The sequence below is a fragment of the Lissotriton helveticus genome, chromosome 11 (genome assembly GCF_964261635.1).
Source record: "Lissotriton helveticus chromosome 11, aLisHel1.1, whole genome shotgun sequence".
NCBI lineage: Eukaryota > Metazoa > Chordata > Amphibia > Caudata > Salamandridae > Lissotriton > Lissotriton helveticus.
The window spans coordinates 938306428-938325065 of record NC_136072.1 but is presented as its reverse complement, the minus strand read 5'-3'; the positions used below and the strand labels follow the sequence as shown (position 1 = coordinate 938325065).

General features: G+C 48.1%; 1 protein-coding gene across 6 annotated transcripts in view; it reads right to left on the bottom strand.

Moving 5' to 3' along the window:
- Positions 1-18638, bottom strand: part of MORC2 (MORC family CW-type zinc finger 2) — a 597165-nt gene that overhangs the window by 116197 nt on the left and 462330 nt on the right. For all 6 annotated transcript variants that reach the window (XM_078667274.1, XM_078667271.1, XM_078667273.1 and 3 more), the window contains exon 24: positions 9456-9650. In XM_078667274.1, the coding sequence (XP_078523400.1) occupies positions 9456-9650 (195 nt within the window). The remainder of the gene's footprint in view (positions 1-9455; positions 9651-18638) is intronic.

The following is an 18638-nucleotide window of genomic DNA, read 5'->3' as shown; positions in this document are numbered from 1 at the left end:
TTCCCTAGGAAAGCCATGGATGCCCCCAGTTTGCGTGTGGAGTGTGCTCTGGGGGGTACTGTTAAAGTGCGCTTGGCTTTTTGATAACATATCTGGATGCACTTAACAATCCATCTGGCTATGCCTGCTTTGGAAATCGGGTTGCCTTTGTGTTGTGGTGCGAAGGCAACAAAGAGTTGTTTTGTTTTTCTAAAGGGTTGTGTTCTGTCTATGTAGTACATCAACGCCCTCCGTACATCTAAGGTATGGAGCATTCTTTCCGCCACCGTTTGCGGGTTTTGAAAGAATGCTGGTAAGTCGATAGTTTGGTTAAGATGAAACTGTGACACCACCTTAGGGAGGAATTTAGGGTTAGTGCGTAGCACTACCCTATTTGGGTGAATTTGAATGAACGGCTCTTGTATGGTGAGCGCTTGCAACTCACTGACACGCCTCAGAGACGTAATAGCTATCAGAAAGGCCACTTTCCACGTAAGGAATTGGAGCTCACACGAGTGCAGTGGCTCAAACGGTGGCCCCATCAGTCTGGTGAGAACGACGTTGAGGTTCCACACCGGAGCTGGTGGAGTTCTTGGGGGAATGACTCTCTTCAGACCTTCAAGGAAGGCTTTAATGGCGGGCACTCTGAAGACAGAGAGGTGCTGCCTGTTCTGAAGATAAGCCGCTATGGCTGAGAGATGTATCCTAATGGAAGTGTACGCCAGATTGCACTTGTAGAGATGTAACAGATAGCAGATGATGTTGGGAATAGATGCATCTAGCGGGTTGATGTCATTGGACGTACAATAGATGACAAAACGCTTCCACTTAGCAGCATAGCATGCTCTAGTAGTAGGTTTCCTCGCCTCCTTGATGATACTCATGCATTCTGGAGGTAGGTTAAGGTATCCAAACTCTAGGACTTCAGGAGCCAGATCGCCAGGTTGAGCTGTCGTGGATCTGGATGCTGAATGTCTCCATGGTTCTGCGTCAAAAGACTGGGTGTGAAGCGCAGTCTTTGATGCGGCACCACTGAGAGTTCGAGGAACGTGGTGTACCAAGCCTGGCGCGCCCACGTTGGAGCAACCAGGACGAGAGTCATGGAGTGCTGCCTTAGCTTTCTTGCGACCAGCGGTATTAGAGGGGCTGGCGGAAAAGCGTATGCAAATTTGCCTGACCAGTTCATCCATATCGCATTCCCCTGCGACTGTGGGTGAGGGAACCTGGCGGCAAAGAGTCGGCATTTTGCGTTCTCCTTTGTTGCGAACAGGTCTATCTCCGGATGACCCCACTGCTGGAAGTACGGGTGGAGAACAGAAGGGTGTATCTCCCACTCGTGCATCTGATGGCTGTATCTGCTGAGCAGATCCGCCATCTGATTGTCCTTGCCCGGGAGGTGTTCTGCCATGAGGAAAATGTTCCTCTGAATGGCCCACTTCCACATGCTCTGAGCTAGATGAGACAGCTGTGGCGAGTGGGTGCCCCCCTGTTTCTGAATGTAGTACATCGCGGTCATGTTGTCCGTCCGGACTAGCACGACCTTGTTGCTCAGATGTACAATGAAGGACTTGAGCGCCATGAAGATTGCCATCAGTTCCAGATAGTTGATGTGCATCTTCTGTTGCTGCGTCGTCCATAGTCCCTGCACCGTGTAAGTGAGCACATGTGCTCCCCATCCCTGGAGGGATGCGTCCGTCGTCAGGACAATCTGCGGCACGGGCTCGTGGAACAGTCGGCCCTTGCAAAGGTTGTGTGGAGTCCACCAATGCAGAGAGTCGTATGCCCGACTGGTAACCAACACTAGGTCTGTCAATTGCCCACGAGCCTGTGTCCACTGATTCGCTAAGCACTCCTGGAGCGGGCGCATATGTAACCGTGCGTGAGGGACTATGAAGATGCAGGAGGCCATCATGCCGATCAACTGCATGAACACTCTCGCTGGCAGGGAGTGTCTCGGTCGGAATCGTTGGATCAGTGACTGAATGCTGTCGATTCTGACTTGGTTTGGCTGAGCCATGGCTGTCAGGGTGTTGATCGTAGCACCCAGGAACTGCCGGACATGTGCCGGCTGAAGATGCGATTTTGGGTAATTTAGGGAGAAACCCAGATCGTGAAGAAGGTGAATTGTAGTCGACATGTCTGCGGCGCACTGTTGCTCTGACTTGGCTTGTACGAGCCAGTCGTCTAGGTAGGGGTAGACATGGATATTCTGCCTCCTGAGGTGCGCCGCCACTGTCGCTAGACACTTGGTGAACACCCTCGGGGCCGTAGTGACTCCGAAGGGTAGGACCTTGAACTGGTAGTGCCTGCCTTGAATAGTGAATCTTAGGTATTTCCTGTGTGACGGGTGTAGTGGAATGTGGAAATAAGCATCCTTGAGATCTAAGGTCGCCAAGAAGTCTCCCTGGTTTAGCAAGGGAAGAATCTGCTGCAGTGTAAGCATATGGAAATGCTCTGACAGTATGTACAGGTTGAGGGGACGTAGATCGAGAATGGGCCTGAGAGAACCGTCCTTCTTTGGAATAAGGAAGTACAGGGAGTATACCCCTGTGCCTTCCTCCCCCACCGGCACGAGCTCGATTGCGCCTTTTTGCAGCATCGCCACTACTTCCTGCTGCAATAAGTGCAAATGCTCTGCGGACATAGGCCTTTGCCTCGGTGGGATGTTGGGTGGAGTGGATTTCAGCTCTAGGCAATAACCATTTTGGATCAGTTGACGCACCCACCTGTCTGTGGTGATGTTTCTCCAGACGGGCAGGAACTGCTGCAGTCTCCCCCCGACAGGCGTTAGGTGGTCGGGGGGCAGTGACAGAAAGTCACTGTTTGCTTGGAGTCGAGGTGCGGGAGCTGTTGTTTCCTCTGCCGCGACCTCTGTTGCTGTTATTCCTATAACCTCCCTTGTTCTGCTTAGTGAACGAGGATTGCGCCCCACCTTTGGAGAACTGGGATTGTTGACCCATCTGTCCCCTGGTGACTCCACGTGCACCTGAGCGACGAAAATTGCTGCCACGAAACTGTTGGGACTGCAGGGCCCCCATAGACTTAGCAGTTTCCGTGTCCTTCTTTATCTTCTCTAGGGTGGTGTCAACATCCGGACCAAACAGACTATCAGGATTGACTGGCTGATTCAGAATTGTTGTCTGAATATCCTGCTTGAACCCTGAGATGCGGAGCCAGGCTTGTCTTCTCAGCATAACGCTAGTGTTGATAGCCCTAGCAGCTGTGTCCGCAGCGTCAAGTGCACACTTGATGGCTGCGTTTGATATTAGCTTTCCTTCCTCAATAAGCATTTTGGTGCCTTCTTGGAACTGTGGGGGCAGGTGTTGTATAACCTGTTCTAGGGTGTCGTAGTGCGCCCTATCATAACGCGCCAGGAGCGCCTGTGTATTTGCGATGCGCCAAAAGTTTGCCGCCTGTGCAGCCACTCTTTTGCCTCCTGCCTCAAGCACTTTGGACTCCTTATCCGGGGGAGGAGCTTCACCCGTTGTCTGGGAGTTGGCACGTTTCCTGGCATTGGCAACCACAAGAGAGTCCAGTGGCAATTGTCCCCGGATGTAGACGGGGTCCGCAGGAGCAGGCCTGTACTTCTTTTCAATGCGAGGGTTGACCACTCTAGCCCTCGTAGGCTCCTTAAAAATGTCTCCAGCATGTTTGAGAACACCTTTCAGCATAGGAAGTGTCTTTACTGTCCTTTCAGATATGGCAAAGGTGTCAAAAAGGAAGTCTTCCTCAACCGGGTCGGCATGCATGTCCACATCATGATTGGCCGCCGCCCGTTCAATTAGTGCATGAAATCCTGCTGAGTCCTCAGTCGGGGATGCACGTGCATTAAAGGTCTGCGGGTCTTGGCCCGCACCTTGGGTGTTCTGGTCACCAGTGTCGTCGTATGAATCTGGTTGTACATCAGGTTCATCGATGGGGAAATTGTACTGTTCATCCTCATCATCTTCCTCACCCACAGAGTGTTCTGGGGAGGGAGTAGGGCTCCGTCTAGGAGGAGGCTGAATCGGTTCCGTGAGGCCTAAGGCGTCAAGGGGCACCCTCTTCTTCTTCAACGGGATGACGTAGGGGTCCACCGGCTCCGAAGTGATCTTCCGTTTATAGAGGGTCAGCTTGCCGGTGGCAGCATCGATGAAATGCTCTGAATCGTCTTCCGATTCGAGTACACGACGTGGAAGAGGGTCAGGCAGCGAGGAACCCTGTTTCGGAGCCGATTTCGTCGAAAACGCTTTCGGCGCCTCCTTAGGTGGCAAGAGAAAAAGGAGTTTCCCAGAAGGCTTAGCCGGAGCGTCCTTTTGCGGCTGCGGTGATGGCATCGGAGCCGATGGAGCAAAGGCTTTCTCCCTGATTCTCTGCAGTGACTCCGCAATGGGGGACGGTACACTGCCAGTGGGTTTCGTCGCCGACAAGGATGCTTTGAGCGGTCCCTCGGATCCGACGTCCTCGCGGGCCTTGTGCGGTTTGGGCGCGGAAACCTTCTTCGGCTCCTCCGAATCTTGAGGCCGGGGCGCAGACGTCTTGGGCGTAGCCTCTTTGGAGCCGACCTTGGCGGGCTTGGACGGCGCCGGAGCCGCTGATCCGTGCCGACCATCTTTCTTGGGGGCCCCTTCCTCGGGCGTCGGCTTCGATTTCGGAGCATCGGAATCGACAGACTTCCTCGGCTTCTGCGGACCGGAGGTCGACGGAGCCGACGGGGTGACGGGCACCGACTTCTTCACAGGCACGGCAGCCATCTTAGGGACACTCGAGTCCTTTGGTTTCAGTTTCGATTTCGGGTCGGCCATTTTAGGTGTTGACGACCCCGACGGTTTCAGTTTCGGTTTCGAAACATCGTGCCCAGCAAGTGAGTCCGTAGCCGGGCCCGAAGGCGGGGCTGTGGCTTGCGGCAACGGGTCCAGGGTAAGGCCGACAGGCGATCCCGTGTCCCGGTCGTCCTCGAAACTTTCGGGGCAGAGCTCGTCCGCAGAGCTGTCCGCCGCGGCCCCATAAATCTCATCGTCGTCTCCTACCTCTTCGACGTATTCGAGGACCTGACCCGCGACTCCGTCGTCGTCTCCCGGATCCGCCTCGACCTCCGTCTGTGATGGGGAGATTTGTAGAAGGTGACCCTGGACCTCTTCTTCCGGGTCGCCGAAGATGTTCTCCGGATCTGGGGCCGCTTGCCTAGCTTCCAAGCGCACCGCGCGCCGAAGCTTGAGAGTTTTCTTGGAGCGGAACTGTGCACAGGCCTTGCACTTGCCGTCGTCGTGGTCCGGTGAAAGGCACTTGTTACACACAGGGTGTAGATCGATGTGTGGGTACTTAGACCCACAGAGCGGGCAGTACTTGAACGGGCTCCGCTCCATGTCCGTAATGGCCTGCTGTCGTGTCGCGATGAGAAGGCCTCAAAGTTTAGAAAGCGAAGAAAACTCCGCTTATTCCGGCTTCAAGAGACGGAAGACTCGAGACCGAGCGCAGACAATACCGACGCAAGAAAATCGAGGCCTTTTGGCCGGTAAAAGATAGTTTTACTTGGTTCCGACAGTAAGACGTCGAGACCACATCCGAACCCAATGGCGGAAAAAAACAATCTGGGGATGGAGCCGATGCCCATGCGCACTGTAGTCCAGGGGAGGAGCCACCTATCTCAGGATACTTCGAAGACTCTTCCAGGACAACAATGTGCAATCATCCGAGCCCAACACTAGGCGGCGATCTAATGCTAAGATATGAATTTAGCAGCCCACATGCCTCGAACTGTATGTTTTCCTTCATTCAAAAAATAATTAAAATAAATACCAGAATGATAAACATATGACCGCGTTATATTGTCCCAGTCAAGTCAGTCGTGTAAAATCAGTACAAAAACAATACTCTAAAAAACCCTCCACCAAGCCAATTGTGTAACGCATGCTTCAAAAGGGAAACCGATTATCACTCACGATTCGCAACAGTTAAATTCAAATCTTATCAATGCCGCCGAGTACGTCGTTTCCTGTATGGTTTGTAAAATATGCACAAGGTTGTAAGACCTTTAGCAAAGTGTCAACAGTTTAAACTACCAATTCACCCGAGTTCAGACTGTACCTGCTTCACAAGTATGTTCGGGCTTACATCTCCTTGAACGTTTGATCTCGAAAAGGCTCTGTAACAATATATGAGCTACGGTTACTAAAATAGCCCTCAGCTATGCTTTACGAAATCTATACAACGCCAAACTTTGTGCACGTTCTTCTTACTGTGGCACGATTCAGAGATCTCAGTGCATCTTGATCAATGTAGCAGAGCTTTCAACTGCTCTCTTCCCAGTGTTTGCGACCGCAGGAAGCTCGAGGTTGAGAGCCTCGGCCGCCCTACCTATCACCACTGCGTATGACGCTCCCTCCTCCGTAGCCACAGTAGGAGGAGACAACATGCCAAGGTCAGGAGAGGTGTTAAGACCACTGGCATCCCCTAGTTACTCTTTCCAGTCCTGTTCATATCCTAGCTGATCAGTTAAAGGGCACCTGACCATCCCAGTCCTCCTCCTCATTCTCAGGTTGCCAATCTGGCTGAAAAGGGACCCCAGGAGTGAACAGGGGTACAAAAACCCCTCTTGGCGCCGTGCGCCCCGGGTCTGACTCAAAGTCCACATCGGGATGGAGGCCGGGTTCGTTGCCGGCCGGGGACACGAACAGTATTGGTTGTGGCTGCGGTGCCAGAGGAAGCGGCGGCAGTGGCGGTGTGATGAGGTATACCGGCGCTGTTCCGGATCCAGGCCTGGGTGAACAGGGGCTTGCGGCACTTGGGCATGCTGGCTGGTTCGGGCTGCCCGAAGATGGTGTGCATCGACTCATACAATTTACGAAGCAGGGCAGGAGTTGCTCTGGGTCCCAGGAAGGGAGGGAAGCCCGGAATCAACTCTTTGGGATACGCGCGTGGAGCCGTGGGAGGGGAACCGCCCGCATCCCTCGTCGTGTCAGCCGACCGATGGGGAGAAGCCGAAGAGCGCTGATGCTTCTTTGACTTCTTTTTGTGCTTTGACTTACCCGACCCCGAGTGCGAAGACTTCGATGACTTGGACGAATGGTGATGGCTCTGCGACCGGTCCCTCAACCTCCCTTGCGACCTCGAAGGGAGAGGAGCCGACTGCCGGTGCTCAAGCAGCTTTCGGGACTGCTCCCGAAACGTCTTTGGAGCCATGGACCGGCAGTCGGAGCTCGACATTGGGGTTGTGGTCGCGCTCCAAGCAATAGAGGCACACGCAGTGCGGATCCGTAACCAACAACAGTCAGGTACAGGAACCGCATGCCTTGAATCCGGACATCCCTCGTGCACCAGGAGTCGCAGACTCAAAAAAGTCGTCAACAACAGTCGCTCAAAAAGTTCAGTCAAAAAATGACTTGAGGTACCGCCTTCTCTGGATCTGCGCTGTCTGGCGTGGAAAAAGAAAGAACTGACGTACCGAGCGAAGGTGGCGTCTTTAGTAGCTACCACGACGTCATCCCGGCAACCACAACGCCAACAACGGACACGGAGCCGCCGACGCCACCTTCCGACGCGCAGAGGTACTGCTGACGAAAAAACTTTTCAGAACCAGTCTGACGCCTGGGGGTAATTCTAAGGTAAGGATTCTATAACTAACGTGTTTCTTTCAGATACTGCTGTATAGATTGCAGCCATGATTATTATTCAAGCTATAGTCTGTAAAAATGCATTTCAGCCTTCTGTATTTATACTGTTAATGGATGTTCATTGTATTTTAGTACTATATAGGTATTGAGAGTTGATGTCTATTATTTAATCGTATCATAAAATATTGATGACTAGTATAATCTAACTGGAAAAATGAAGAACATGGGAATACACTATATGTAAACACAAAGATGTAGGAGTAGAAATTAAAGGAAAACGGAAGGTGACTAGACAGAGGGAAATAGCAAGAAGATGACATTGCTTTGGAAAATATAGCGAAGTGAGAACAAATGATAGCGATTAAGTTTAAGGCAAATAGAATGGAGCAAGAGGTGTGAGGAATTGATAGAGACACAAGCAGAATATTGAAACCGTTAAAGAACAAAAATAATGAGGCTAGAAGAATTGATTGTCAAATTGAAACGTTTGAAGCAGAAAATTAGAGAGAGTGAAAAAATAGGAAAGAGTGATCGTAGAATGCAATTAGAAAACTACACAGAAAAATAGTTGCAGGTAGGAAATTGCCCAAGCAAAACAACAAGTGATGGATAAAGATCTGCTTGATGGCCATACAATCACCGATGACAACCAACTTCTTGAAGCTGAATGGTGATAAAACTGAAATTCTAATCTTTTGTGAGAAATAGATGAGGGTCATAGAGTCTTTGGCCTCTACCTCTGTGGGCTTTCTCATGCTCTGTGCTTATGGTAAACAATCTGGGTATCTAGTTGACCAGGACCTCTCTTTCAACACACATCCAGCTTTCTGGCTCTTGAAGCTTTTCACAAATTCCTCCTGATCCTCCAACTGAACAACTGAGCAGTAATCATCAGCTAAATTAACTTGCATTGGCTGGAATACAATAATGTCCTTTACAGCCATCACGTTGACTTGCAAATCAAAAAGTTGCAGAGGATCCAAAACATGGCAGTACCCCTCATATCTGGGTTTGGAAAATTCAATCACTTATCTGAGGCCAGCCTGCCACAGCACCAGCTCCCAGTCAAATAGTGCATTTAGTTTAAAGTCCTATGTCTGGTTTAAGGGGACGATTAGCTAACAAGCCAACTGCAATCCTCTCTAATCTCTTCCTATTTTCCAGGGTGAGTGTTCCGATCAGGATCCCTTTTACTGCTTTCACTTCCATGTTTCTCAAAGACACAATCCTGAGGATCGTCACTCCTACTTCTTAGGCCCAAACTCTGGAACGAGATTCCCCTTGATCTTCACGTGATCTGCCACTAGATTTTTAAAAATAAAAATCTAAACCTTCCTGTTCCATTGAGGCTCCTGATTGATTCCACCACATAGCTCATGTTTGTTATGCTTTCACAGTTGGCCCACAAATTGTGCTGCTCCTGGGTTTTTTTTCGCTGCTTGACATACTTTATGTATTTCTTTCCACCTTTAGCGCCAAAATAACTGCAAGTGACAATCTCATGTTTTCTAAATAAATTCAATTGCACAATTGTATTAAGAACTAAGAGCAGAACCAGAGTTAATAAACCAAAGTATCTAATCACGACAATATCAGAACTTGGGAGCCTAGAGAACGGGTTAGGATCAGATAATTTCAGTTTCTTTTTTAGGGAAAGGGAGGGAATGCTCGCAACACACAATAGGCAGAGAAATAATAAATATATTCACAACGGAAAAAGAGGACAATGGTCCCTGGGCCTGCGTCCAAGTACAGGCAGAAGCATGATTAAAAGATTATACAGGACAGAGTAAGAGTGGCTGGGAGAAAAGATCAACAACAGGAGATAGTACAGAGGATTAAGCTTTGTTCTATAATAAGCAACAGAGAGAATAACCTGCTCACCGGAGAGTTTGTACAAGCAGATCCATTGGTGCATGTGTGGCGCTGGACTCTGTTGTGTCAGGTTCTATTGGAATGGTCTCTGAAGTAGAAGGCTCTGCCGGACACACCACATTTTTAGACTTTGGTCTTGTTGGGGACAGTTGTTCTGGAGATGCCGGCCTCATCACTCGGACTTCATCGCTACACTTTTCGACCCTAAAGAGTCAAATGATATTTGCTGAGTCAAACACTTTGTTATGTGATTTTATCAACACAGATAGTAAAAAATTGCTCACTTTAGTGCTTCTTGTTCTTCCAGTATATACAGAAGGTCATGAAGGAGACTAGTTTTCATGCTTGACCACACCCAAGCTCAGCCTTCTTATACAAATGTTAGCTCCCTATATCCCATTAATTTTTCCTCTGTGAAAATCTAAGAATACTAAGAATAAAGGATCTAACACAGTTTCAATTCTTGTAATCCTTATCTATCATTTGTTTTTATTATTGGTTTAGTTGAAGATCTGAAATTATTTTCAGAGTGAACATGATAATTGGTGTAAAGTTTCTCTTTCAAGAAGGTCTGGATCTTGCCCACTTTCCTGGCAAAAGTATAGAACATTTGAAAGACTTTCTTGATGTTCCAACATGTAAGTCTGCTGAATGCATATACTTAAAAGGTGAGAACAACAAACATGTTAGGGCTATGTTAATCATCCACAACCATGGTTTGATTGGCAGGAATTTCCTCAATAGCATCTTAAGGCAATTCCTGATTGGAGATTGGGAGAAGAGTGCTTCTTGCCCTAGCATGCTATTGTATCAGAAACTATTGCTAGAGTGTTGCTCGTGATAGAGTGCAAGCCATCATTCTGTCACCAGAAACAAAGTCCAATATTTCAGTAGTTGCTGTGTCAGATTGCGAGAAGGTGGGCACTGATATAAAATGATGGCTGTCTCAAGCCAGCTTTCTGAGAGGCTTCTTGAGGGATGACTTGGAGACATATGAGAAAATGAAAGAGATGATGGGGAAATACTGGAATTAATCTGAGACACTAGTAATTTCTCGGTGCCGCATTCCATCTTATCGTTTTTTTGCCCAATTTGCCATGCTAAACTGAGACCAGCCATATAGAAATAAGAACTGGTCATACTCCAATAGGTATAGCCAGTTCAAGCTGACAAGTCAAGCCTGATTTGCACGACAGTGCTTCTTGTCTGGCGCTACAAACAGGACTAAAAAACACAAAATAGTGGAATGTGGCCCAGAGTAAATATCAGTGGATGGGGTTAATTCAAGTATTCTTCCACCAATCACCTTTTTATTTTCCTCCAACAGGTCTGGGGCTGCTTGTGTTCCCGTCTGCAGTGGCCTGCCAGGCAGTTCGGCCTGGGGTGTTTGTATAGGAGAAGGATCAAGACTGCATATGGTGGATCTCTGTCTAGAGTGGCACATTTGGTACGAAATTATTGTCCTAGTGAATGCAAGTGCCTGAGATTAATAGATACATTTCTCCATCACCTCAATGTTGCTGAAGATGCTCTAAGTGTAACAATTATGCTCAGGCATGGGTTTGGGCTCATGGTGCCATAGGAATAAAGTTGCACTTCATGATGAGGCACAGAAGGCAGAAACGTTCTGGGGTTGCCCGTTTCCTATTCTGAGGGGATCTGGCCTGGCAACTCGGGCAGGATTGTTCATCACTCCACACATAACCTTTGTGTTTCCTCTTTGTGACTTTTGTAACAAGTAATCATATGTCTGTAATGTACACATAATAAACGTGAGGTGGACACAAGGACAATTCTGCTTCATACAAAACAAACTCCTAATCGACCTCTCTCTACAAACAGAGAGGAGAATATTTGAGTGAAAAAAAATATATACTATATGTTGACTATAGTTTTTCCATTAGTGTAGACTTCACATTTAACTTGCTTAGCTAGCCTGCCTTTTTGTTCTTTAACCGTGGCAGGATTTGAGCTGTTAACATTATTCAACATTTTAATGCCCGTGTCCGCTACAGCTAGGCTTCTCTGGGCATAATTGGATACCTTGTTTCCATTTCAAAGCACAAAACATTGTGGTGGAGTTAAACGTTTTTTTAACCAGTTTTATTGCACTGTTTATACTTAATACACATTCTACCAGCAGAAAGCTTTCCAGATCTTCATCTACAACAGATAAGAGATCAAAACGAGTCAGAAGTGACCTGTAAATAAACAGGTGTGTTGTTTACAGCAGGGTGAAATTGAATCACAAAATGGCAGTAGGTCTGTATAGTGTATTGTCTTAACACTGCAAGAAATGATGGCATACCAGACACCCAATCTAGGGGACTAGCAGAAGGTCTGGGAGTGGACTAAGACCAAAGGGTCCTGCAGAAACGAGCGATTGAAGAGACCTTTCCTGCAGGACCTGGCATTTAAGACAAAAGCGTTTTGTAAACATATGCATCAATGCCCATGTTGCAACCTGGCAGACGTTCATTGCAGCAGCGTTGGCCCTGGTGGAATGATCATGCAGGCTCCGAGAGCACTGCTTCTTGGCCAGTATGGAATATGCTACTTACCAGTATGCATCTGTTCTTGGCATGTAGGGCTGCTGACATTCATATATGTGCATAGATCGCCGCCTAGTGTTGGGTCCGGATGATTGCACATTGTTGTCCTGGAAGAGTCTTCGAAGTATCACGAGATAGGTGGCTCCTCCCCTGGACTACAGTGCGCATGGGCATCCTCTCCATCCTTAAGATTGTTTTTTGCCATTGTGGCAAATGTGGAGTGTTGTACAGTAATGGATGTCCATGCAAGAAAAAGAGAATTAGAATGAATGCTACAGCTGCGACAGGCACCGGGGAGGAGGGTGGGCGATATGAATGTTAGCAGCTCTACATGCCAAGAACAGATGCATACTGGTAAGTAGCATATTCCGTTCGAGGCATGTGGGCTGCTGAATTCATATCTGTGCATAGAATGTATAGCAGTCTCTCCCTTAGCGGTGGCTACCTGTGCCAGCTGCAGCAGTCTGAAACAGAGTTTTTAGAACAGCCTGTCCTACAGCAGCTTGCTGTTTGGAATGTACATCTACACAATAGTGTTTTGTGAATGTATGTATGGTAGACCATGTGGCTGCTTTACATATTTCTTCTAGAGGGATGTTCCCTAGGAAAGCCATGGATGCACCCATTTTGCGCGTTGAATGCGCTCTTGGGGGAACTGTTAAAGTGCGCTTAGCCTTAAGGTAACATATTTGAATGCACTTAACAATCCATCTGGCTAAGCCCGATTTAGAAATAGGGTTGCCTTTGTGTTGTGGTGAAAAGGCAACAAACAACTGTTTTGTGTCCCTAAAATCTTTTGTCCTGTCAATGTAATATAGGAGAGCCCTTTTAACATCTAGTGTGTGCAGGGCCCTTTCTGGTACTGACTGTGGATTTGGGAAGAACACTGGCAGTTCTATTGTTTGATTGATGTGGAAGTGAGACACCACTTTGGGCATGAATTTAGGGTTTGTTCTAAGCACGACCCTATTAGCGTGGATTTGGAAAAATGGCTCTTGAATAGGTAGGGCTTGAAGTTCGCTAACTCTTCTAAGCGAAGTAATAGCCACGAGAAATGCCACTTTCCATGTTAAAAATTGAATTTCACACGAGTGTAGAGGTTCAAAAGGTGGTCCCATTAGTCTGGTTAACACTATGTTTAGGTTCCAGACAGGTGAAGGTGGGTGTCTTGGGGGGATTACTCGTTTGAGTCCCTCCATGAATGCTTTAATTGCAGGCACTCTGAATAGGGAAAGGTGTTGCCTGTTTTGAAGGTAAGCTGCTATGGCAGCTAAGTGTATTCTTATAGATGTATAGGCTAGATTGCAGCGGTGTAGGTGCAAAAGATAGCATATGATATTTTGAGTTGATGCGTCTGGTGGGTTTATGTCATTGTTGTTACAGTAAATGACAAAACGTTTCGACTTTGCAGCATAGCATGCTCTTGTGGTAGGTCTTCTTGCCTCCTTGATAATGTTCATGCAGTCAGCAGGTAAGTTTAGGTAGCCAAACTCTATGACTTCAGGAGCCAGATTGCAAGGTTCAGCTGCTGTGGATCTGGGTGCTGAATGTCTCCATGGCTCTGCGTTAAGAGACTGGGTGTTAGCTTTAATCTTTGATGAGGCACCATGGAAAGCTCTAGGAACGTGGTGTACCACGGTTGCCTCGCCCATGTTGGAGCAACTAGGATTAGCGTCATGGAGTGCTGGCGCAGTTTGCGTGCCACTAGCGGTATCAACGGTGCTGGTGGAAAAGCGTAGGCAAATTTGCCTGACAAGTTCATCCATATCACATTGCCCTGAGACTGCGGGTGTGGGAACCTTGCGGCAAAGTACCGGCATTTTGTGTTTTGTTTTGTGGCGAACAGGTCTATCTCTGGTTGTCCCCACTGTTGGAAGTATGGTTGAAGCACTGTGGGATGAATCTCCCACTCGTGCATCTGTTGGCTGTGTCTGCTGAGCAGATCCGCTATCTGATTGTCCTTGCCTGGGAGGTGTTCGGCCATGAGAAAAATGTTTCTTTGAATGGCCCACTTGCACATGCTTTGAGCCAGATGTGACAGCTGTGGAGAGTGTGTTCCTCCCTGCTTCTGTATGTAGTACATCGCCGTCATGTTGTCCGTCCGGATCAACACGGTCTTGTTGCACAGATGTACTTTGAAAGCTTTCATTGCCATAAAAATTGCCATCAGCTCCAGTAGGTTGATGTGCATCTTTTTCTGCTGCGTGGTCCATAAGCCCTGTACTGTGTGGTGGAGGACATGGGCTCCCCCACCCTATCAGGGATGCGTCCGTTGTCAGGACTATTTGTGGTACAGGCTCTTGGAATAGTCGTCCTTTGCAAAGGTTTTGTGGATTCCACCAATGCAGAGAGTTGTATGCACGACTGGTCACCAACACTATGTCGTTTAATTGTCCTTGAGCCTGGTTCCACTGACGTGCTAGGCACTCCTGCAGCAGACGCATGTGTAGTCTTGCGTGGGGGACTATGAAAATGCATGAGGCTATCATACCTATCAGTTGCATAAACACTTGGGCTGGGAGCGAGTGTTGGGGCGTGAACCTTTGGATTAGCGTCTGAATGCTGTTTATTCTGACAGAATTCGGCTGTGCTTTCCCTGCCAGAGTGTCTATCGTCGCTCCCAGGTATTGTTGTACGTGGGCAGGCTGAAGATGGGATTTTGGGTAGTTCAGCGAGAAACCTAAACTGTGCAGGAGGTGAATAGTGTGTGACATGTGGCTGGCACATTGCTGGGCCGACTGTGCTTGTATTAGCCAGTCGTCCAGATATGGATAGACATGAATATGCTGTCTTCGGAGATGTGCAGCTACCGTCGCTAGGCACTTGGTAAATACTCTCGGGGCTGTTGTCACCCCGAAAGGAAGGACTTTGAATTGATAGTGCTGATTTTGTATTGTAAACCTGAGATATTACCTGTGTGCTGGGTGTACCGGTATATGGAAATATGCGTCTTTGAGGTCTAGTGTTGCGAGGAAGTCTCCTTGACGCAACAGTGTAATACTTGCTGTAGAGTGAGCATGTGGAAATGCTCTGATAAAATGTATTGGTTTAAGGACCGGAGGTCAAAGATTGGCCTGAGAGACCCGTCCTTTTTGGGGATTAGGAAGTATAGTGAGTACACTCCTGTACCCTGGTGTTCTAAGGGTACTGGTTCTATGGCCCCCTTTTGTAGCATGCCGATGACTTCTTGCTGCAATAAGTGTAGGTGTTCTGCGGACATAGGACGGTGTTTTGGGGGTATGTTTGGAGGTGTGGAGATTAATTCAAGGCAATAGCCATGCTGGATAATTTGCCTCACCCACCTGTCTGTAGTGATGTTTTCCCAGACTTGTAGGAACTGCTGTAATCTTCCCCCGACCGGTGTTACATGGTCTGGGGGTAGTGACAAGAAGTCACTGTTTGGTATTGGTAGAGGATCAGGTGGTGTTATTCCCTCGTCCTCTACCTTTGCTGTTATTGCCACGGTATCCACCTCTACTGTTTTTGTTGTAGGTGTTTTGCATGTTCCCTTTGTTGTATGAGGTTTGCTGCGCTGAGCCTCCTCTTGCAGCTCCTCTGTTGCCGGAGCGACGAAAGGAGCCGCCTCTGAATTGTTGAGACTGCAAGGCTCCCACAGACTTGGCTGTCTCGGTATCCTTTTTCATCTTGTCTAATATTGTGTCCACATTAGGCCCAAACAAATAATCAGGGTTCACTGGCTGATTAAGTAAAGTGCTCTGAACCTCATTTTTAAAGCCAGAGATGCGGAGCCACGCATGTCTTCTGAGCATGACACTGGTATTGATAGCCCTGGCTGCTGTGTCTGCAGCGTCTAGCGCGCATTTGATGGAGGCGTTAGATATTAACTTTCCCTCTTGTATTAGGAGTTCTGCCTGTTCCTTATAAAAGTCAGGTAGATGCTGGAGAAGGTGCTCAAGTGTGTCGTAGTGTGCCCTGTCATACCTAGCTAACAGGGCTTGAGTGTTCGAAATTCTCCATATGTTAGCTGCTTGAGCAGCTACTCTTTTGCCAAAAGCCTCCAAAATTTTAGACTCTTTGACTGGAGGTGGAGCTTCGCCAGTGGTTTGAGAATTAGCACTTTTGTGTGCATTGGATACTACCAAGGAGTCCAAGGGCAGTTGTCCCTTAATATATGTAGGGTCTCCTGGTGCTGGCCTGTATTTCTTTTCTATCATGGGGTTAATGACTCTTGCCCTAGTAGTTTCTTTAAATATGTCCCCAGTGTCTTTAAGCACTCCATTCAACATTGGTAATGTTTTCACTGATCTTTCAGAAGTGTTGAGTGTCAAAAAGGAAGTCTTCTTCAATGGGGTCCGCATGCATTTCCACGTGGTGGTTGTATGCCGCTCTTTCAATTAATGCATTGAAGGCTGCTGTATCCTCTGTAGGCGAAGTTTTTACAGGGTATGCAGTATTATCTTGCGTGGGCTGAGAATCTGCAGGATCTACAGCATCAGTCCACGGTTGATTTTGGTTATCCTCATTGTCCACTGGATAATTATAGAGTTCACTATCGTCATATTCCACATCCTCATCTGTGTGTGAGGGAGAATATGTATAGGTTTCTTGCACCTGTGTTCTAATAGGCTCAAAGAGAGTTGGAGATGTAGAAGAGTCTCTTTTCTTTTTGAGTGGTATTTTGTAGTGTTCAGCATAAGTGTCTGGTCTGATTTTCCTTTTCAATAGGGTAATTGTGCCAGTATCTTGGTCCACAGAGTTTGGACTGCTCTTCTGTTGAGGGCTCTTGCTCTTCATGTGCTTGAGCTCTTTTCCCCGTTATAGCCTTTTTTGTTTGTGTCGGTTCTATTTCCGTTGTTGGTTCGACCGATCTTTGCCGTATGTGCACCGGAAGTTCGAATTTTATCGGTCCGAGGGGCTTTTGTGCTTCGACAGTCTTTTTAGGCTGTATGACTTTTTCGATGCCGTGATTGGTATCGACCCGACTGCTTTTGTTTGGTCGATAACCACTTTTTTGCTTGGTGTCGTCCTCGGAGCTTGTTGCTTTGGAGCGATACTTTGCCTCAGCTCGATCGACCCCTTGGCCTCGACCCTTGTCTTCGGCTCGAGTGTCCTTGTTTGCAACGTCTTCGGCTTCTCGACTTTTTGTTTCGGTTCGACAACCATCTTCTGCTGGAGTCCTTTGTTTGTGTTGCTTGGCGTCAGCATCGATCTCGTCGGGTCGACGGCCTTTAGCTTAGGCATGTCCCTGGGCGTACTGGCTCTCGGCTCGACAGCCCTGATATGAGACGCATCCCTGTGGGTGGCCATTTTGTATGGGGTCGGCGCCCATGGATGTGCGCCTTTTGGTCCGAAGAGTGGGAACTCTATCAGTTTCGGTTTCTGTTTTGCCTCTGGAACTTTCGGTTTTGATATTACCAGGGAATGGTAATGTTGCACCGATGGCTCTTGGCTTACATTCTTAGCCGGGCAGACTTGCGGGGCTATAGAATCGATGTTTAGATCTTGGCTAAGGCCTTCCGGCGATGCCTCGACCTGAGCCGTTGGAAGCGTTTCATTATATGTACTGGGCTCCGTACTCACGGTTGGCCCCATGTCCTCGCCGGAGTCGTCCTCGATGGCTCCGATGCCTTGATCGTCGTCTCCTACCTCGACGATGTCGTCTTCTTCGTCGACGTAGTTGTCGGAGTCATGTTCCGACCCCTGCTCCGACTGCTGGTCTGAGTCCTCAGCTTCGACGACCTCTTCGTCGTCTTCAAAGATGTTCTCCGGGTCAGGTGCTGGCTTCTGCATCGTCTGCCTCGCTGCTCTTCGAATCCGAAGTGTTTTCTTTCAACGAAACTGCGCACAAGCTAAGCAGTCGGCTTCATTGTGTTCAGGTGATAAACACTTGTTACACACAGGGTGTTTATCTATGTGTGGGAATTTTGAGTTACAATTGGGGCATCTCTTGGATGGACTGCGTTCCATCGACGAAAGGCCCTTGGTGTCGAAGAAAGGCCGCGCGGCCCGATTCGACGCTGTGAGTAGAAAATAACAGAAATAAAGTTGTCGTCACCGATCGAATAACAATACCGACGACCCCGAAGGCCTTTAGGCCTTTTAGAAAAGTTTTATATCGATTCCGAACTCCGAGTTGGAAATCACATCCGAACCCAATGGCGGAAAAAAACAATCTAAGGATGGAGAGGATGCCCATGTGCACTGTAGTCCAAGGGGAGTAGCCACCTATCTCGTGATACTTCGAAGACTCTTCCAGGACAACCATGTGCAATCATCCGGACCCAACACTATGCGGCGATCTATGCACAGATATGAATTTAGCAGCCCGCATGCCTCGAACATAGCAGATATAAATATAGAGGAATAGCTACCTTGTCAGGGTCATCTTTGGCACAGCTTTTCCTTTTTCGCCCCTGAAAATCTGAAGTGCGATGATCTGAAGTTCAATGTAAAAACGAAATGCTCCTGCAGATCAAGGCAATGGAATCTCTCCTCTTGAGGGGTGAGGCAGAGCACAGAACACCTCCTGCAGAGTGATCCAATGGCCAATGTGGAAGTGTGCCATAACTTTAGGAAGAAAGGAAGTCTGTGTTTATAACACCAATTTGTCTAGAAAGAACATATAGTTTGGTGGTTGTAAAGACAACTCCTATAGTTCACTCATATGACGTCCGACTTT